A 21,434-nucleotide genomic window follows, 5' to 3' on the forward strand; every position below is an offset into this window, starting at 1 on the left:
GGTTTGACGCTGGATGCCCTTTCTGACGCAACCTTCCCATTTTCTAACCGGCTTGGGATTGGCACTGCATGCAGTGGCTGGGTAGTATTAGGTGTGGCAACCCACTGTCAGCAGGGTTTAAACCCGGATCCTCTGATCAACAATCTATAGCCTTAGCCACCTGAGCTTCTGCTGAACCTAGACAAAAAAAAAAATCGTCCTTGATTAAGGGTAGAGAACTATTCCTCATTAAAATTACAAAAAGCTCTGGCTCTTTGGAAGCAAAATATAAAGAAATAAGGGATTGCTCAAAACTTTTTGCACAGTACTGTACTCCCTGTACTACTCCTACTCCAACTTCCCACTCTCCTCCTCCTCCTCACCACTATTATTATTCTTATACTTGTTGTACTGATACTACCTCTGCAGCTTCTCCTTCTCCTCATCCCTCTAGTACTATTATTACTCCTATACTGCTTGTGTTGCTACTACAGCTTCTCCTCCTCCTCCCGATATTACTATACTCGCTACTACTAATATTACTATTACTACTACAAGTACTACAATTACGACTGTACAGTAGAGCTGTAATCGGGCCTTAAAAGTAATGCCCGACGGAACACAGCCTGAGCCCGACAGGTACATTGTGACTGACTGCTTTTCAAAAGCCTGAACCCGTTTACAGCCCGACCTTATTCGAATCTGCGCATGCACACAGCTTTTGCCAAGAATGAGTCATTTATACAGTACATGGAATTCCCTGTCGTTTTGCTGTCGCACCTTAACAGACTGTTGCATTTTATGCATTTAACATAACCCACTGGATCATTATTCTCATTATGCACATGGTCAAAACTTTTCCACACCTCAGACTTAGCTTTAAAATGTAAACGCCAGAGGCAAGCCTCCGTTTCACCTCCTCAACATACATCTTCGCGTCTTTCTCGTGCTAACTGAAACGCATCACATGACCACTCATTTACCGCGCAAGCCAGAGACCGGTCCGAGCCTGGCTAAAATGATAGAAATTAAGCCCGAACCCGGCTGAGGCCCATCTGGTCCTGTCGGGTCCCGTCGAGTTCGGGCAAAGATCTTTATCTCTACTGTACAGTACTGTACATAACAGTATTCAATATTCCGTGTGAACATGCATGTGTATGTGTATATGTGTGTGCTGTTGCATGTTCTCACTCCTCAGGGAAGAACTCGAGTGTGCGGTTGGAAGTAGAGATCTGGCACATGGTGTGAGAGCGTCTCTGGTTGAAGCCTGCTGGAGAGGGGGATCTGTAGTGGATGTTGACGCTGGTGTATGGTCGTTTCACTGGAGGAGGGCTTGAGGATGAGCTGAAGAGACGTGCAAAGCTGAAGGAAAAGGAAAAAGAGAAGATTCACAATACTGTCATGTCAACTCATTTAAAGCAAATCCTAGGAAACATCCCAAGCAAGAGCTTAATCCCACCCGCACCACTATCGGCGAGGAAGGCAAACACCATTGCTGTAAATGGTTAGCCAACAACATCAACATGAACATCTCAAGATCATAAATAGATAAAAATGTGTATAAAACATATACAGGGCAAACTCACAACTGCCAGATGGTTGATTTCTTCTTCTCTTGGATTTGAGGACTCTCCCTAGAAGCTCTGCAAGTAAAAATAAAGTATAACACATGATTCTAATTAAGTGCCAAAAATTTAAGACATGTAGACAAGAGTGTGTTGTATGACGGTGAGTCAAAAATTATCCGCACTCCGGTTATATTAAAACGTCTTATAAAAGCTTTCCATTTCAGGGTACTGCCTCCCCAGTCACTGCTGTGCAGGTGTGAACACGTTACATCAATTCATTTTTTGTGGTCTAAGGTGTACCTGGTGAGAATCTGAGGAGAATCAAGAGAATCAGTACTGATGATGAGCCATGGACCCATTAATACGAGCCTGAGGGGAAACAACAGAGTATGGGATGGAAAAACATCCTCAATCGCGAATCAGGAACGCGAAAATTTGTATTGATGCTTATGCAGCATTGATGCGGGAAAATTGATGCTTATAGTTTTTGGGGAAATTTGTAACATTATCAGGAAAAAGGTTGAACAATCAACAGCACTTGTTATTGCTTATGCTTATTGCAAAACAATAGCCTAAACTTCAGATTAAACACAGAAGACTGCTATCCAAGAGCGCTGTGATCTTGCATGATGACGCACGTCTGCACATTTCCGCCAACACTCTCGACACTTTGCAAAAACCTTTTGACATGTTAAAGCATCCTCCCTGTAGTCCTGATCTTGATCAGACTGTTTGGTCACCTGAAAGCAATACTACAAAGACAAAGATTCACTTCTGATGAAGAAGTGAAGACAGCGGTGCATTCGTGGCTCGCAGCTCAGCCTAAAACATTTTTTAATAAGGTAATACGAAAGCTTGAAAATGTATTGAAAAGCAAGGAGATTATGTTAAAAATGATGTATTTGTCTTTAGTTAAAATACATTCTACAGCCAGAGTGCGAATCATTTTTGTACGTTTGTATGCGATCGATGTTCCTCAGTGTGTGACAGATTAAATATATGTGACCTGATCATCTCAGTCCAGCGGACAGCCTCCTGCAGCTCCATCAGTCTCTCTTTGTACTGGTTGCGTTCCATGAGGACGCGCGCCATCTCGACTCGTGTGAACCTGCGCCTCTGTGCCATGGCCACGTCATCCTGCAGCGACGAGGAATACTGTGGTGTATTCCAACGCACATATTCCAAAAAAAAAAATGGAAGAAAAACACCACACGAGCAGGCCGAGGTTAGTGGTTAGAGGCAAAGCTGGTTACATATCTATAAGTCAGGAACTTTCAAGTCAGCTTTTTTTGTGAGAAATGTGCCGAAGCAGCATGTTTGTTAAATAAACTTAGCATCTAAAGGCCCTGGTACTAAAATAATATGGATCGTTCAAATGCTGAATTTCTGTGCAGTGCAGTAATTATTGGTGATTTTCCTTATTTTTAATTAAAGACAAATGATTTCCTGAAAAATAACTGACCTTATTAATAGTTTCCATGCCAATTAAAGATGCAACGCTACCATTTGTTTCCAGCCAAATCCGAAATGAGTACCATATGTATTTAGTATTAATCAATCCGGCACACACCGAACAGTTTATTTAGCTGTTTCTCCTCTTGATATTTTCACAAAACAGTTGCCAGTCTACTTTAATTTGATTGCCGTTATTAAAGGTGAAATACATCTAGATCAGTGCAATGTGAAGTTATCTGTTGGTTAGTGCCATTACGTGAACTAAATTTATTTAAAATATTACATTTTTACATTTTTATACGTACAGGTATGCATTAATAAGCATGGTACGCCATCAAACCCACTACCAGTGAATGAATATTAAAAATTAAACTTGATGCATCCCTAGGACATACACTTATAGCATATACTATTTATAGCCGGTTTTAGAATGTGTTATGTATTATTGAACAGTGTATGAGACTTACATCCTCTCCTCCTTCGTCCTTTGAGTCCTGAGATGCTCCGAGCGCCTCAGCTCTCAGTCTGTTGACATAAGGTTAGAGTAAGTTGCACTTCAGCATAGTATTGGGTACACCAGAAACATGCAGGAGCGAGAAAGGATGAAAGGATTTCCCCATGAGGATTGTGTTAATAAAGCTATTCATATATGTCATTCCTCCACAACAACTTATTTGATCTAGTTCCTCAACTTTGATATATTTGAAGAATTTTGATATTTTCGCAGAAGGTGAGATTAGCATGTCCTGCATGCATACGCAGATATCGGAAAAAACAGACACATGGATTTAACATTTCAAGAATATCTATTGTCCATTTTCAGTTACTATGTTAAACATGTGGAACTAGTCTGAACATTTCGAACTTGGCCTTGTATGTATACTGCCTTGTGTTTGTATTTTAATGTATACTTCAAGCAATCTTTGGTGAATCTTCATTTGCCACGCTGCTGAGCTCTGGTTGCTCCACCTGCTGTTAATACTAAAAGTCTGTCAGTTCACGTATCTTACTGTACACGCCCTCTCCTTGGACTACAATGGATATGTTCGCTCAAACAACCCGTGTTTTGTCTCATAGTGGCGCTTCTTTTTATTAAACTGGTTTGAAATGTCCTGCAGGAAGAATAAACATATATCGATCTGTCCATTCATCTTAGAAGGTTCAGTTTTCATAGTCTACTTTTCTTTTTTTTTTTGGGAGTAAGCCATTCTGTGCTGCACTTTCGTTTCTGTTTGAGACAAATCAGATGAATGATAATAGCTGAACGAAATATAATTTTTTTTTAATCGTAGTCACAAACATTGCATGAAGGAAAATCTCAGGTAAAATACAGCTTTGTATGAAAAACAAAGGAAATTTGAGACACGCACCTCTTCAGCTCCTCCTCCAGGTCTTTGACTCTGATGTCCACTTTGTTCTTGGACTGTTTAACTGCTTCCAGTTCCTCCCTCAGTACCTCGTGCTCACCCGACAGCTCGTCCACTTTAGCAATCAGGTCATTCTTCACGATATTCAGAGCATTCCTAAGCAGAGTAGATTGGTCAGTGAAAACCCATACAAGCAGACATATAGCACGTGCATAAACACACACACACACACACACACGCTTCTTACTTGGTCTCCAGTAGTTGTTTGTTCTCTGTGAGAAGGTTCTCTACCTCTTTCCCCATCCCTGTGAGATACAGTTTTTTAGCAGTAGCCTCCACACAAGCTTGATATTAGTTATTAAGTGTGTGCGTGTGGTACTATAATTAGTTTCTTTAATTTTTTTAATAAAAAAAAAAAGTTTAGTTTAACTAATGAGTGCTACTACAAGCAAACAGCATGATAATTTTCTCATGAAGGCGGTGAACAGTAGCACAAATACAATCCAACTCAGAAACAAGCAGTCCGACAAAATGCAACTTAAAGGCAGGTCATTTTATAGCATTTACAAAACAAATGCAAAATATTTACTGAGGAATTGAAAAAAAGGGACTATTAAATATAAAAATAAATGTAAAAAAAGTTATTAAAGGCCATTCCGAAGCAATGCTAATGATGGATGCCTTAGCAGAAGCGCTGCAGGAAATCAGACATCACAGCATAGGACGAGTGTTGGGATACCATCAAGTCAGCATGGAGCACGAGAAAAACCCCAAAAAAACAAAAACACAAACATGGAGGAATCAGCCGGGCCAGAGCCTTACCAAAGAAATCATCCCGCACTGAGAGAGCGCCGAAAAAGAGGCAAAGTGGGGCAGCAGGATAATGAAGGGTAATTAACAAGGAGTAAGAGTGAAATCAAAGAAGAAGAGAAGAAACAGGAAAATGAACACGGCATCATGGTGCAAAGGAAATAATGAAATGGGTAAAGGAGAGAGAAAGACAAAGAAAGAGAAAACAGGAAAGCTTCTGGTGAGATATAGTTTTGGGTGAGGGCTTCACTGTACCAACCGTCCACATACATACTGCACATATGAGCACACACACACACACACACACACACACACAGTCTACATTTTGACAAGTGATCTTGGAAAAAATAAGTTAAATTTCACTGTGGCTGAATTCTGGCAAAAAGCAAAAAAAAAAAAAAAACAGGTTATCAAAATCTGGATATAAAAAGATACAAATATAATGTGATATTTTAGGAAATAATTTCTTTTTTTTTTTAGGATAAACAATATCAAAATGTTCTTCCTGTAAACATCGTGTTCTGTAAGGAGCCAGTTCACGCAGTGGTGGTTCCACCAGTCAGAATGCATAACGGATATACTGTACTTGTTTATGGCTATGATTACAGATAGGCAATATGGCTGTTGTGTGTCTTCTGAGGTTGTTTATACTGTTGCTTACACACCCTGAGAAATGAATGCTATGCCCCCACATGATGCAATACCAGAGTAAATAGCTAGGGCAGTGTAGCACCATATGGCAAAAACAGCTGTCACAAACTCAAACTGCTTACTTCTATACCGTGATAGTATCTTTATACTGATTACTGACTCTAATTGATTTTCCTATTTTGTTTAACATTTGCATTTTAAAAACCTCTTGCGTAGTGTCCAGGTTACCGAACGGTCTAGGAATTTCTAGATTAGTAAATACTCTGGAATGTAAAATCAGGGTTGTTGGATTGCTGTCTGCTTTATCAGTTCGATTTGTAATCAGATACAAACAAACTGTCCACAGCGCTCCTGTTAAATCTTTAAATACGTTATTTATTTATTTTTCATTTTTGGTTTAACCATAAATCTGTTTATATATCTTTTAAGCATATACTGTATCTGTCCAGGAAAACATCTAGTTTTTAGTAGTACGGTATACAGTACTGTGCACAACACTCGAGACACTCCTCATTCCTTTATATTAAAGATATTCACGCAGATTAAATGGAAGAATTGGGAGCAAATATTTTACGAAGCACCTAAACACACTATTTATTTGTTGGTAATTGGTTGTTTATGTAATAACCTCAGCATCACCAGTATACTAATCACAGGCGAGATCATCTGTCATCATCTGCACCTGTTTCGCACTGGTTTATGTCTTAAGATAGATGTTTTCATGCTTGAATGATTCATAGGTCAATGTGTGGCAGACAGAGCAAAAAAAAAACCTCTGAAATTCTCTAGGCGTTACATTTCTTTAAACATTCATATGTCTAAATCAGGGGAATAAAGTGATATTCAGTCATCAAGGTTATACAGTTTGAATGACTGTGGCAAGTGGAATTTTTATTTGTCAGAAGAAACATCTGCATGACTGAAGCCACCCAAAATGACTATGTATTACAAACATAATGGATTTTGATAATCCCTGTTAGCTTAAATATGCAGCTGTTCAAACCATGAGACCTATTAGAAGCTGCAGCTGAAGCTGATGTGATGCTGAAATAAATAAATAAATAAATAAATAAATAACTTAATTTTCTTGTGCATAAGTATCAATTATTTTTGGTACACTGCAAAAATAAAATCTTAACAAGTAAAAGTATAGTGAATACTGACAAATATAATTCATAATCTGTCTATTCTATTCTATTCTATTCTATTCTATTCTGTTCTATGCTCAGCTTTTAAATTTTTATTACATTACCATGCACATGCGAATGTTAAAAATATGTAATTAATCATGCCACCTTTCACCTTCCCCCACTCCCACATATTCCTTAGTGGAAAAACACCCGTTTTACTCAGAAACAAAATACAGAAGGAAACTATAGTAACGTCTTTAAAACTGGTGTCAAAATAAGAATCTATTCTATTCATAATCAATAATTACTGAGGTACAAGTGAACAAACAATATAATAAATAATAAAATGATCAGTGATGAGATACACACCTGAGAATTCCCCTAGGGGCATGGCCAGGAGAAGCACACACGGGAAGGAAGCACAGAGAGGGGTCAAGGGTCAGTGAGTGAGACGGCCGATCAAATCAAAGCACCACCTTCACACTGAGATAAACAAATCAAATTCTGCCTTTACAGTAAACTAAAAACAAACTGAAAAACAGCCTAATCTAAGATAAACAGATCAAGACTCTGTTCAAGCCAAACATACTCAAATGAAAGGTTTCACAATGGGATTGATGGTTGGGGTGCTGCAGCCATATGGCGGGCGTGATATCCCAGCGGCCTTTGTGAGCAGTGTTGCAATCATACGAAAAGGTCATGCAGGTGAACGTACAAAGATCACTTGGCTTAGCTAAGTAGCTAAATTAAAAGCAATGAACAATAATAAATACAGGCTTTAAACAAATCACAGGCCTGCATTTATAAAGTGCTATGAATCGAAAGTACAGTGAAGATTTAATGTGGTAGGATTGTCATGACTAGAGCTTACCGAGCAGCTCTGCTCCGGCATCCACATCTCCGATGATATCGGATTTGGCGTCCTTGATTTCATGGTACAGTGAGTCTGTGTTGATGCCGAATGCCTCGTTCACTATGCCCTGAGATGGACTGAAGAAAAAGACAAAAAACAAACTCAGTATAGTATACTAACTTATGAACCAAAATGATGTGTAAGTATGAATGAACAATTTGACAGCAAAATGAGATAAATGCCATTTTCACACTTCCTTGTGGCAAATTGTTGCCTTCAGATACGTGTTTATAATAAAACTTTTATTGTTAAAATTCTATATACATTCTTCTTTAAGAAACTATGAACTTTCTCCAGCACTGGCGCTGCTGCACATTTGGTACCCATGATGTACTTCAATATGTACGAAGGCAATATTCATGAAAAGAAACGAACCATTAGTGTCTCAAGAGATGTGCGATCGTGTTGTATACAAGAGACATGAAATACGTGTTGTGTGTGAAAAGCTGTTGCATTTGAAACACCTGGTTAGGTCTATGCTATGATCTCCATTTGCTATTCCTGTTAGATCCTTATGGGACTACAGACGTGCAGTATATACAGTGGTGTGAAAAACTATTTGCCCCCTTCCTGATTTCTTTTTCTTTTGCATGTTTGTCAAACAAAATGTTTCTGATCATCAAACACATTTAACTATTAGTCAAAGATAACACAAGTAAACACAAAATGCAGTTGGTTTTTATTATTTAGGGAGAAAAAAAATCCAAACCTACATGGCCCTGTGTGAAAAAGTAATTGCCCCCTGAACCTAATAACTGGTTGGGCCACCCTTAGCAGCAATAACTGCAATCAAGCGTTTGCGATAACTTGCAACGAGTCTTTTACAGCACTCTGGAGGAATTTTGGCCCACTCATCTTTGCAGAATTGTTGTAATTCAGCTTTATTTGAGGGTTTTCTAGCATGAACCGCCTTTTTAAGGTCATGCCACAACATCTCAATAGGATTCAGGTCAGGACTTTGACTAGGCCACTCCAAAGTCTTCATTTTGTTTTTCTTCAGCCATTCAGAGGTGGATTTGCTGGTGTGTTTTGGGTCATTGTTCTGCTGCAGCACCCAAGATCGCTTCAGCTTGAGTTGACGAACAGATGGCCGGACATTCTCCTTCAGGATTCTTTGGTAGACAGTAGAATTCATGGTTCCATCTATCACAGCAGGCCTTCCAGGTCCTAAAGCAGCAAAACAACCCCAGACCATCACACTACCACCACCATATTTTACTGTAGGTATGATGTTCTATTTCTGAAATGCCATGTTACTTTTACGCCAGATGTAACGGGACACGCACCTTCCAAAAAGTTCAACTTTTGTCTCGTCGGTCCACAAGGTATTTTCCCAAAAGTCTTGGCAATCATTGAGATGTTTTTAGCAAAATTGAGACGAGCCTTAATGTTCTTTTTGCTTAAAAGTGGTTTGCGCTTTGGAAATCTGCCACGCAGGCCGTTTTTGCCCAGTCTCTTTCTTATGGTGGAGTCGTGAACACTGACCTTAATTGAGGCAAGTGAGGCCTGCAGTTCTTTAGATGTTGTCCTGGGATCTTTTGTGGCCTCTCGGATGAGTTGTCTCTGCGCTCTTGGTGTAATTTTGGTCGGCCGGCCACTCCTGGGAAGGTTCACCACTGATCCATGTTTTTGCCATTTGTGGATAATGGCTCTCACTGTGGTTCGCTGGAGTCCCAAAGCTTTAGAAATGGCTTTATAACCTTTACCAGACTGATAGATCTCAGTTACTTTTGTTCTCATTTGTTCCTGAATTTCTTTGGATCTTGGTGTCTAGCTTTTGAGGTGCTTTTGGTCTACTTCTCTGTGTGTGAAATCATGAAGGGGGCAAATAGTTTTTCACACCACTGTACGCCTGGTTTATGGCCGATCAGACCATATACGACTCTCTCAGAAGCTGTGGTCGGAAACCGAAGTGAAACTGATCGGGTCTGGGAAAGAGACTGATGAGTCATTGTAAACTACAGTTTTTGTTTCGTTTCAATGTTTCTCATGATCTTCAACAAACACAATCAAAGCATGACAAAGCATGATCAAAATTTTGGGTTTTTTAATTAATATCCAAAACGTGCATTTTTAACACCCTTGTGACTTAAAGATACAATACACAAAATGGTTTTGTAACGGCTTGTAACACATCTTGCCAAAATACTGCTAAATGGGATATATCATACTTTGGCATCAAACTATTTGTATTCTCTTAGTGAAATATTAAAAAGCCATTTTTACGCCTAGTGAGAGCTAAAATCGTGCATTACAATAACATTGTATTAAGACCTCAGGCATAAGTATAATTAAGACTTAAGCTCCTTTAGCCATATTTTCAATGTCATTTGCCTCACATTCTTCTCCATTTGTCCAAACTATAACTGATTTCTCAAATTGCGTATGTTTCACACCTGTTTCCTCCGCCATAGATACGAGGATCCATGCACATGTCTAACTCTGGAGTAGAATCTATGATTTCCTGAAACTCAGACCACTCATCACTGCTTCCCATACCTGCATACACATCAGACACACACACACACATATATATATGCAGGGTGTGTTATCACAGAACACTGAGCTTCATTTTCATAACCACATTTGCAATCCTTATCTTTAGCACGGATTTGCATATAAATATGGCTAACTGAGGTTATGGTGTATAGTGCTGGGAGGAATTCTGCAAAGAACTTTGTCTTGTTTGATAATTACATAGATTTTACATGAAACGTTGCAATAATAGAATGTGATTCCTGCATATTCCTCATCTTTCTCTCTCACCAATGCTGACATTCCTGGTCTCCTGTGAGACCTGCACTTCCATATTCCTGCTGAGCCTCTTGGCGTTTTTGCGGCTCCGCCCCCGGCACGTGTCAAACTCTCCAGGAGGAACCACCGCCTCGTTGAGAGGGGTGACTGTTGCCGAGGGAACGGATGAGGTGGGAGTGTTTGATTTGCTGCCTGTGCTGCTGGGCGTGGCCACGACTGAGTCAGACTCTGAGCCATCCTCCTTCATTGGGGGAATCAGAAACACACACACACACATATGCACATGAAGCACAAATACACAGGAAACATTTAAATGGACAGTGAATTGATTTAGCTTAAATCGCAGGATGACATAAATACTGTTTTTTATTAACACACGAAAGCTATAACGTCATTTGTTCAATAAAGCAGAAACCAAAACCACAAACAAGATACAAGGACTGTCATGTGACCAGTGAGTCACAAAGAAAACAGGATGTATAGTATATTTTTAAACATGTCTAAAGCCTGGGTTTTCCTTTTATTATTAGCAATAAAAATGTGCTATATGCTATGTAAAAATGCTATAATGCTACTGTATGTCCTAACACCTTCAACATAACGAACAGTGTTTCACACATTTATATTTTTATATATTTTATCACCGGCCATGACAAAACGAGTACAATATGTCAATGCGGAGAGAAAGCCGGGCATTATATTGTAATACCCAGCATTATTTTGGATAAACTCTATAAAAACGGATCTCTTCTGTCGTGTGGATTTTATTAAACCACAGTGATGTTACATGTAACGGCTCAATTGTTCCTCAGCCATCGTCATGGTTCTAATCAGAATCCGGTGATGTAGTGCTGAATTTAAAGTCAGTGATGTTTTTCTTTACATTAGACCTCGTTCTAAGTTGCTAAATAATGCAGTACAGCACATTACAGTTACTAATTAAAATCAGAGCTGCATTATGAAGCATGTTGAGGTTGACCTCAATTTTCTACAAATGTCAATTTTTTTATGTGAACTAAAATACATCCTTATAACAGTTTTCACTACTCGTCATAATAACGTCAGGGTTGTACGACAAAATATAGCTGTAATAATGTTCAAAAGTCTTGATCCCTCTCTCATTTCTTCCTATTTTGCTGTTTCTTCCAAACAGCCAGACCATTTTGTATCTTTAAATGTGGCCTTTAGAAATAGCTTTTCAGGTTTGATGAAAGACTTTTTCGATCTCACTTTGTTTGGCAAGTTTTTGTCTCACATTCTTCAGTCCAGTCCTTGTACCCGTTTTGATTGTTAAGCCACACAGTGACCTATGAATCATTTCATTATTTAAAAAAAAAACCTAACTTAAAGCATGAACCAGTGAGAAACGGGTTCGGCAGATAATCAGACCAGTGCTAAATGAACCGGTGATGCTGAATGCCTGGGTGGTTGTAACAGACGAGAGGGGAAATGATGAGTTTGTTACATAAACAACCAGTTTTTAAATTCTATCTCCAGGCACTTTGCATCCTGTAACATTAATATATTGTTTCAATTTCTTTAATCTTATGCATCATTCAACTTAATTTAATATGAAGAAATGAGGGGAGGCTCAAAACTTTTTCACAGTACTGATCTAACCACGTCCCCGCCCAATTTTCTTACCCATTATACAACTTGTACCAGATGAAAGAGCGAAGGCTAACATGTTTCATTCAAGACACATGAACTGCAGGTCCTGAAGAAAAGTGCCATCTAAACCCTTTTACATACGGAACATAAACTCACAGGTGCCTGTAATTGCCTAGTGATTGACAAAGGACAATCAGGTCCACCCAAAACGCTCTGAGCTTTTCGAATCCTGGTCACAGATGGCTTCAGAATTCAAACACACAGGGTAAAGTCTCATGATATGATATTTGTTTGTTATATCGCCTGGTAGGAAACTGTATCCAAATATAGCATGAGTTATTTACTACAGTGTGGATCCTCTGCCAAAGGAAAAAAATATAATACAAATACCGTGGGGGAAAATAAATGATTGGATTCGTCTTGAGTGGCAATTTTTCAGTATTAACCTCTCCAGGATCTGTCTTATTCCTAAAAAGCATTGTTTCCTAGAAAGCTTCTAGAGGATGTAGCATCCTAAAATGATTAGATACTATTCTGCATTTGCACAAATGCTTTTCATCAGCAACCCAAAATCAGGAGACAATGAACCTTCAATCACGATTCACCGCTGAGCTAAAAAATAATCAGGAAAGCGAAATGTATTACTGAAATACAAACGGAAAGAATTAAATGAATAATATGCATCCCTGCATGCCTGCTGGCATCCAGTCTGACAAGTAGGCGTTTGACGGAACTTGTCTTCCAGGGACACGAGCAGGTGGAAGGGAGTAGGGAGCTGGCAGAATAGTGATATCATTATGATGACTCCTTGCCCAGCTGATGAACAGCAAGGTGCCCTATTTGTCACACCTGGAAGCCAGGGGCGTAGACGGCTCGACCCAGATCACTGGCATGCCAGGCGTCTGTGGACGTCGTCCTAGCCCCCCCGTGACCCCCACGTACCATAGGATCCCCGGTGGGAAAGAGACTCAATGAAGGAGGTCGTTCCGCTTTGCTAAAGAGAGAGAACGAGACAGAAAGAGACACACACAGGTAATCAGAAACGTGGCATGTACTAATGCAAAGGGACTTAAAGGAAAAATCCACTCTTACAGTAAACTTTATAATTAATATACACCGATCAGCCATAACAAAACATTAAGCCCAGTATTTTGTGGGTGCCCCTTGTGCCCCTTGGCCCCACGGGGTATGACGCCATAAGATCGCTGAGGTTGTGCTTTGGTGTCCGGAGCTTGGACGCCAGCGACGGACCATTTGGGTGCTGTGGGATGCGCTCCATAGATTAGACTTGTTTGTCTGGAGCTTTTCACAGAATCTCGGTCAGATTGAAATCTGGTGAATTTGGAGGCCGGATCACCAACCTTGAACCCTTTGCGTGCAGGCTGTGATGCACTGTGGGTGTTCTGATACCTTTCTATTGTGTCAAGCATTGACAATTTTCAGCAATCTGTGCTTCACTGGACTGGACGGCCTCACCTATGTTCCTCACAGGCATGGCTGAACCTTGAATGTCCATGATCATGTCACCAGTTTACTGATATATAATTGACAATCAAAAAAAGTTATTTAATTCACCAGGCCGTTGTGGCTGATCGGTATACGATCGTCAGTATTTTATAAAGAAAGTATGATTAGATGTTTTAAGTTTAAACTTAATTCATCAACATATTTTGCTACCTCCACTTTGGATAATAGCTTTTTACTTTACCCACAATCCTGCTGGACTACCAGCTGAAAGTGGTGCCAGGGGAACTAACCCTTGCTTCGCCTCTACTTAAAGAGTGTAATGGAGCAGCAGTTAAGTTGTTAAGTCTGTTCAGGTGTCTCGCCTCCTCATCTATATTCACTGTTTAAACAGACCAGCTTCCAAAGCTTTAAAATTAATGCTATTACCAGAGCCAACACCGCTGTGTTTGTTATCGTCGCCGTTTTTTTGCGATCGTTACAAATTTCATTGTTACTGCACTATAAAAAGAAGAATAACTTCCTACAAGATCAACAAAAAATACAGAATCAAACAACAATTGTTCGAAATATTTCAATAAACATACAGTGTTTCTTGGTGGACTTTTCCTTTAAGGTCGAAGCGAATTAGCCCGTAACAGAAATGTGAGCCGGGGTCATGAGCGTGAACGCACACAAAGGAGAAAGAGGTATAGATTTTTTGAGCTGGGTATGACTGGGGTCATTCAATCAGGAGGGATTCATCTCTATTTACGGGGACTAAAATTAGAGCTGGGGTTGGGAACAGGGAGTGATAAGACTTTCGTAGAGGCGGATAGGATTGTGGGGCGTTTTTACCTTTTCCTCCAGGTGTTGCGTTGACTGAGGAGACAAATACAGCGGTGCGTATACACACATATGAGCAGAGAGAAAGGAAGAGAGAGAAAAGAAAGAGAGAGAAAGAGAGAGAGAGCAGCACAACCAAAAAGATGCTAATTAGACTTAGGAACACAGACACAAACAGACCCACACATGTCCTTTTTACATAACAATGATACATTGAACATGGCATAACACAACACACATGACGCAAAGCAGTCACAATACAAGGCATTTCTAAACTCGGACAAAATCCATGTGTCATCTGTGCAGAGGAAGTCATATGCAGGTGTGTATGCGTGTTTTGTCTAAAACAGCAAGCAAAGAATAATCGACCTGTCTATTGTGCTCTTATAGTTATCATACTGTACATAAGCATTCCATCATTTGGCGATAACTAGAGCTTGGAAAACAGCTAGAACTGACCTACTTCAACCATAAACATTCCATCATGATAATAGAAAGTTTAGTTTTTACCAAGCAGTGGCAGGTAAACCACAATGTTCTGTATTCACTACCAGTCAAAAGTTTGGACACACCGTCTACTTCCATGGTCCATTTCTTTCTACGGTGCTGACGGCATCCAAAAAATGCCGTAATGATCTTTTTTGAACAGTTGATATTGAGACGTGTCTGCTACGTATACTCTGTAAAGGCTCTGTAGCGACTCTAATCTGGATGCTCTTAATCAGTGATTTTTAAGGCTTATTACTCGCCTCATCCCACCATCTCTCAGGGATCGAGGGCAGCATTCATCCAGGCTCTTTTCAGTTCTGGCACCTAGGTCGTGGAATGAACTTCCCCTAGATGTCCGTACAGCAGAGACTTTGACTATCTTTAAACAACGACTCAAGACACATCTGTTTCTTCAGTACTTAAACTAACCCCCCTAAAAAATAATAAAAAAAACTCTTCCCAGTTGTGTTGGACTAATGGCACTTAGTTATTAAACCAGTGTAAGTATGTATCCAATGATGCAAACTTTAAAGCTCTGGATAAGCATTTGCATTTTTTATTAGGGTCAGTTTCAAGCTCAGAGCATTTTAGCCATTATTTGCTTTGCTGTTTTGTTTTTTTATAATATAAACATATATAGGGCTCATGATTATGCGGTAGAATGACACATCCTTTTTAGTTCATTTTGACCAACTACCCAAACATGACTGAGGAAAATAAAAAAAAGGTCACATAAGCAAAGAAATTGCACAGATGCACATGATCTCGTGTCTTTATTGCTGTTTTCGGTTGTTTCTATTACCAAAAATAATAATAATATGCATATTTTGAGAGTTATACATTTTTGCGATGTCGATGCCATATTCCAGTAGTGACAAAAATGTACCCTTTATTTAAGTAAAGATACCTTTAGTTCTACCTGCCATCCGAAAACCCAAATACATAGTTTGAAGTCTAAAGCCTCACCCCTACTGATGGGAATCATTTTAGTGATTTGGTTAATTGAATCTCGTTCGTCAAAATGAACGAATCTTTTTTTTGAGTCAATTAGTTCATTTCGTTCTTTTTTTCAGAAATAAAAATATAATGTTACATTTTCAATAAACTCACCCCCAACACATCTACATACACAGTAATGAAAATATTACAATGCAGCTAAGGACATATTATACATGAGCAGCTCACCTTTTATATCTTGTTCTTGAACCTTAATGTTGTTAAATCACCTAATGCTATATGTACAGTCATTTCATAGTTTTTAATAAAAAATCCAGTATTGTAGACATAAATAAATCCAAACTTGTGTCCAAACTTTCGACTGGTACTACACATTAGTTACTTTATCAGTCACCATTACTTTAGCATCCATTTACTGCATTGTAAAATATTTCCAATTTAATGATACTAGAAACACTAGTTAGCTAGCCTTAGTGACGCAACACTCAGATGTTGTAATCACTGCTCCGCACATGGATTCCATGAGCAGCTGAGGAGCGTGTGAAGGCCGCGTATAACTCTGTGTGGGCAGTAATGTGCACATTTTGATGAGTGTGTGTATAATGGCTATGTATTTCATGGCAGTGTGACTAAGCACGAACTGACAGACTGTCAGGAGACATGACATCCCAGTCCAACGAGTGCCTAGCAACACCATCTCCAAGATAGCTGCAATCTCAACATAACCAGATTATATGCACCTTAAACGGCGTACATAGCATTTACAAGCAAAAATGCACACACAAACAAGTCGACAACTAAGACATACTGGTTAAACACACGTACACATACACATACACTCACACACACTCACGTTCTTCCGCTGCCGGTGGTATCCGACTGGTTGCTTCCAACCTGCTGAATTTTGGACCGTTCTATGTGTTCTACATAGGTCTGAATCATCTGAAAAAGAATCAGGTAGATTGTACAATCATGTACATTTGGGATGTACAGTAAAACCTTGGATTGCGAGTAACTTAGTCTGCGAGTGTTTTGCAAGATGAGCAAAAACTTTTTATAAATTTAATTTCATAAATGAGTGATGTCTTGCAATACGAGTAGTAGTATACAGTTTGATCGTCATGTGATCACAACTGAGTCAATGGTTCTCTCTATCGCTGCGGGATTGTGGGTAATCGTCTCCCATGCTCAGTGTCAGTGCTTGTGCCTCACTCGTATAGTCAAGATCCATGGCAGCATCTACTGTTCATTATAATAATGTGACCATGTGTATGTGTGTGTGAAGCTTTTTTTTAATTCTGTGTTCAAGTGTCATACTGCAACATCGGCCCTCGTGAAGAAAAAGGTTAAAAAGGCTGTAGCAGTGCGGTACATCAATCAGTTTAACAACAATACAATGTCACATTTTACAATGTCACTCCTCCTCTCCTTTCTCTCATCTCCCTGACACCAACCACTATTCGTATCAAAAATAAAGTGCAGGTTAATTTGGTTTATTTTAACTTTATATTACGTATTAATCATTTTTATATGTATATTTTTGGGTTGGGGAACGAATCAACAGAGTTTCAATTATTTCTTATTCGCTTTGATGTACAAGTGTTTTGATACTGTACAAGCACGTTGGTATATCACGAAACGAATTATGCTTGCAATCAAAGATTTTACTGTAACTGAATATAAATATTTGATCCATGATAAACAGATAAGGTAAACAAGTAGAAACACAGCTATGAATAAGAAGCAGACTAATTATATACAGTACAGTCCGTAGATAACATATATATATATTTTTTAGAAAAAAATCTTGCATCTGTACTTGCATTCCAAAAAAAAAAAAAAATGTGTGTGAGACGTCTCCAGTACATCAGATATAAAGCCCAGTGGACAAAGATCTCATTCATTGTCGTGAATGTGTGGCGCTGTGTGATAAAACTACAGGATACACTCTGGCAGCGCTGCCATTTCTACCACTTATTCCTTACAGCCTAGGCCACGCCCACTTCAGGTTTAAATACGCATATGGATAGACATTCAGATATGTGGAGCGCTCTATAGATTCTGATCCCATTATTGTGTGTGCATGTATGCTCTGAGTGTGTGTGAGGTGATCGAGGGAGATCTTACTTCTGTGTGCCGCTGATGAAGAGCGTTGTACTCTTTCTTCATCTCCGACTCACGTTCCTCCAAACGAGAGACTAGAAATTCAATTGAGTCAGAAGCCACAATTACACACCAGTATTGTACTTGTATTTTGGTTTAGTTCAAAAATACAGTGTATTGTGTGCTTGTGCAGAACGCTTGCTGCGATCTCATTCATTTGTTTCGTTGTGTAGGTGTGTGTGTGTGTGTGTGTTGACTCACTCTGATCTGCGTAGTTCTTGGTCTTCAGTTCCAACTGTTTTCCCTGTAATTCTAAAAAGTCCACTTGGGACTGGAGATCCTTCTTTTCCGCCTCCAACGCATCCTCAAACTCGATAAACTTCTGTTAATAGACAAACACACACATGGACATACATGCTCAGAGTTTGTATTTTAGCATATCGGATCTTCGCGCGATAAATCAGGTTGTCCCCGGCGGGTTCGAACCGCAAATTAAAACCATTTTTCAGGCCAGCTGGTGAGCTTACACTGCAACTTAGATTTTGGCAAGAGCTTTTGGCAGTCTGACAGATTTACACACACAGGGGCTGCATCCTAATCAAGAATGCTAAGCATCCGAAAAGAAATGAGGTTGAATAGTTAAAGCTTCATCCCTAATGATCTATAATATATTAGTTACACTTATATGGCCCAAAGTATGTAAGAACCAGACCAGGACGCACAGATGTGCTTGTTGAATCAAGGTATTAATGTATTAACAGCCTCGACTCTCCTGGAAAACGTTTCCACTAGATTTAGAAAAGTTGCATTACTGAGATCGTGTTGGTCAAGTCGGCATTCAAATGTGCTGAATGGGCTCCCTTAAAGGCTCCCAAACCAACTCTGGTGAGCCGTGTCTTTGTGGATCCAGCTCGGAACACACGGGCATTATCATGCTAAAACACGTTTGTGCGTCTCAGTTCTAGTGAGAAAAAAAACAACAACATAATGCTGCAGCATACAAAGACAGCATGGCAAACGTTTGGGGAAAGGTTCCACAAACATGGTTTATGCGTCCAGAAACTTGTGATCATACGTTACAAGATTAGTCCTTAAGTGTCTGTGCTTCGTTTTTTGAATAGCTTACCATGGACCAAAGAGACATTTCAAATTTGATCATATCTTCAATTTCTTTTTCCATTTTTTTCTTTTAAAATAAACCATAGCTCCCTGGTCAAACTAGACAGAAAAAAAGTCTAACTTCTAATACAACCACATCTGACCTAAAGTCTCCAGCAAGACTGTAGCCAGACTCCGGGCAGATGAGCAGCCTACAGATAAATAATTTACATAAGTGGAGACGAGTGGATAAGCTGATATACAAGATCCGCCCAACAGATTCATGTTTAGAGTAACTGAACTACAGCCAGTCGCCTTTCATACATTTATTGCCTCTGCTACAGTATTGGTTTGAGCAATCATGCTGAAATACTTTGCATGGGGTTTGAGAAAGCGATAGAGAGAGAGAGAGCGAGAGATGGACAGAGAGTTGGAGAGAGAGAGAGAGAAAGAGAGAAGTGGAGGAAGAGATAGACAGATGGATAGAGAGTTGGAAAGAACGATGGTGTAAGAGATGGAGAAAGATGAATAAAGTGAGATAGAGAGAAAGATGGAGAGAGAGATGGAGAGAGAGTTGAAGATAGTGATGGAATGAGAGATGGTGAGAGAGAGAGATTGAGAGAGAGAGAGAGAGAGAGTTGGAGATAGTGGTGGAGTGAGAGATGGAGAGAGAGAGAGAGTTGGAGATAGTGGTGGAGTGAGAGATGGAGAGAGAGAGAGAGTTGGAGATAGTGGTGGAGTGAGAGATGGAGAGAGAGAGAGAGTTGAAGATAGTGATGGAATGAGAGATGGTGAGAGAGAGAGATTGAGAGAGAGAGAGAGAGAGAGAGAGAGTTGGAGATAGTGGTGGAGTGAGAGATGGAGAGAGAGAGAGAGTTGGAGATAGTGGTGGAGTGAGAGATGGAGAGAGAGAGAGAGTTGGAGATAGTGGTGGAGCGAGAGAGAGCAAGAGAAAAAGAGATAGAGAAGAAGATGGAGAGAGTGTTGGAGAGAGTGATGGAGTAAGAGAAGAAGAAAGATGCAAAAAGATGGAGGAAAAGAAAGAGGGATGGAGAGAAAATTGAGAAAAAGAGTGAGAGATGTTGATAGATGGAGAGAGATGGAAAAAGAAATTACATTTAATTATTTATTATATACATTTAATTATTTATTATATCAGAATTCTTTATCATCATAAAACCTTTATACAATAAATATAAAAATGCAACATACCAAAGAACTTATAATAGCAATCTGTTATGATGTGTAATTACGCAACAGGACGTACACAGGTAACTATCTCTAATGTCCACGTTATAAAGATTATGATTTTAACTCCTGCGACTGACAAACTGTCAGTTTTTTAGCCAGTCAGCACGTCTCCAAAGCCCTGATGCACCAAACCATGGCTGACTGTGAACACAACACTCTGACCGTCACACCGCAGTGTGTGAGTGTGTGTTTGTGCTCAGCTTCAGCCCTTGGACAATATCTTTGTGAATCTAAGGAGAAGGAGGTTGAATAGGAAGGTCTGACTAGCTTACTGCAAAAATGCACAAACATAGGCATCTGGTAAAATCTTACAAACACACACACACACACACACACACACACACAAACAGAGAAACTATGAGTATGCATGTTGACTTGGAGCTGTGGGAGTCTCTGAACACAATAGATTCTTTCTGCAGTAGTGCAACGGAATCATTGTGAAATTACTGAAATCAGTAATCCTCATTCCATGCTGGACGCCTGCACACACACATTTTCTCATTTTATGAACTTCATTTTCATATGGGGACGAGCAACAACGTCCCCACAAGGTCAAAGCCATCTCATCATACAAAAGAGCTCATGCTTTCTTCCGACACACACATACATACAAACACACACAAAAAGATTGATATGTTTAGTTATTGATCTTGAAGCATATTATACTGTAGAATAAAGATGAACAGAATATCTCTTTGTGTTGAATACAATGAAACTAAAAATACTTCCAAAAAATAATAATAGTGATACTTAAAAACATAATTAAGGGCCTCCGAGTGTCCCTCGCCCTATCATCCGGGGATCGCTGGTTCGATGCCCGGGTGATGCTGTAACCTCTCACAGCTGGAGGACTAGAGAGAGCTGATTGGCCGAGCTCTCTCAGGGGGGAGGGATGAGAGGTACTAGTGCTCCCACATTAATGACGGCTCTACAAGCCAATCAGGGGCGTCGGTAAGCTCGCGCAGGCGGAGGGAGTGGATAGCGCTGTTCCTCCGAGTGTGTTACGCCG

General features: G+C 39.7%; 1 protein-coding gene across 15 annotated transcripts in view; it reads right to left on the reverse strand.

Annotated features, from left to right (window-relative positions):
• Positions 1-21,434, reverse strand: part of mapk8ip3 (mitogen-activated protein kinase 8 interacting protein 3) — a 47,315-nt gene that overhangs the window by 17,031 nt on the left and 8,850 nt on the right. For 5 of the 15 annotated variants that reach the window (XM_053514231.1, XM_053514226.1, XM_053514230.1 and 2 more), the window contains exons 2-17: positions 18,338-18,458; positions 18,101-18,171; positions 16,827-16,915; positions 14,540-14,563; positions 13,088-13,232; positions 10,640-10,868; positions 10,270-10,372; positions 7,832-7,950; positions 7,330-7,341; positions 5,192-5,209; positions 4,617-4,674; positions 4,373-4,525; positions 3,470-3,527; positions 2,554-2,702; positions 1,566-1,622; positions 1,171-1,341 (exon numbers count right to left, since the gene is read on the reverse strand). In XM_053514231.1, coding sequence (XP_053370206.1) covers positions 1,171-1,341; positions 1,566-1,622; positions 2,554-2,702; positions 3,470-3,527; positions 4,373-4,525; positions 4,617-4,674; positions 5,192-5,209; positions 7,330-7,341; positions 7,832-7,950; positions 10,270-10,372; positions 10,640-10,868; positions 13,088-13,232; positions 14,540-14,563; positions 16,827-16,915; positions 18,101-18,171; positions 18,338-18,458 — 1,577 coding nt within the window. The remainder of the gene's footprint in view (positions 1-1,170; positions 1,342-1,565; positions 1,623-2,553; positions 2,703-3,469; positions 3,528-4,372; positions 4,526-4,616; positions 4,675-5,191; positions 5,210-7,329; positions 7,342-7,831; positions 7,951-10,269; positions 10,373-10,639; positions 10,869-13,087; positions 13,233-14,539; positions 14,564-16,826; positions 16,916-18,100; positions 18,172-18,337; positions 18,459-21,434) is intronic. The other 10 variants (XM_053514235.1, XM_053514232.1, XM_053514236.1 and 7 more) reach the window with 7 other exon arrangements.

This window comes from Clarias gariepinus, chromosome 16 (genome assembly GCF_024256425.1).
Source record: "Clarias gariepinus isolate MV-2021 ecotype Netherlands chromosome 16, CGAR_prim_01v2, whole genome shotgun sequence".
NCBI lineage: Eukaryota > Metazoa > Chordata > Actinopteri > Siluriformes > Clariidae > Clarias > Clarias gariepinus.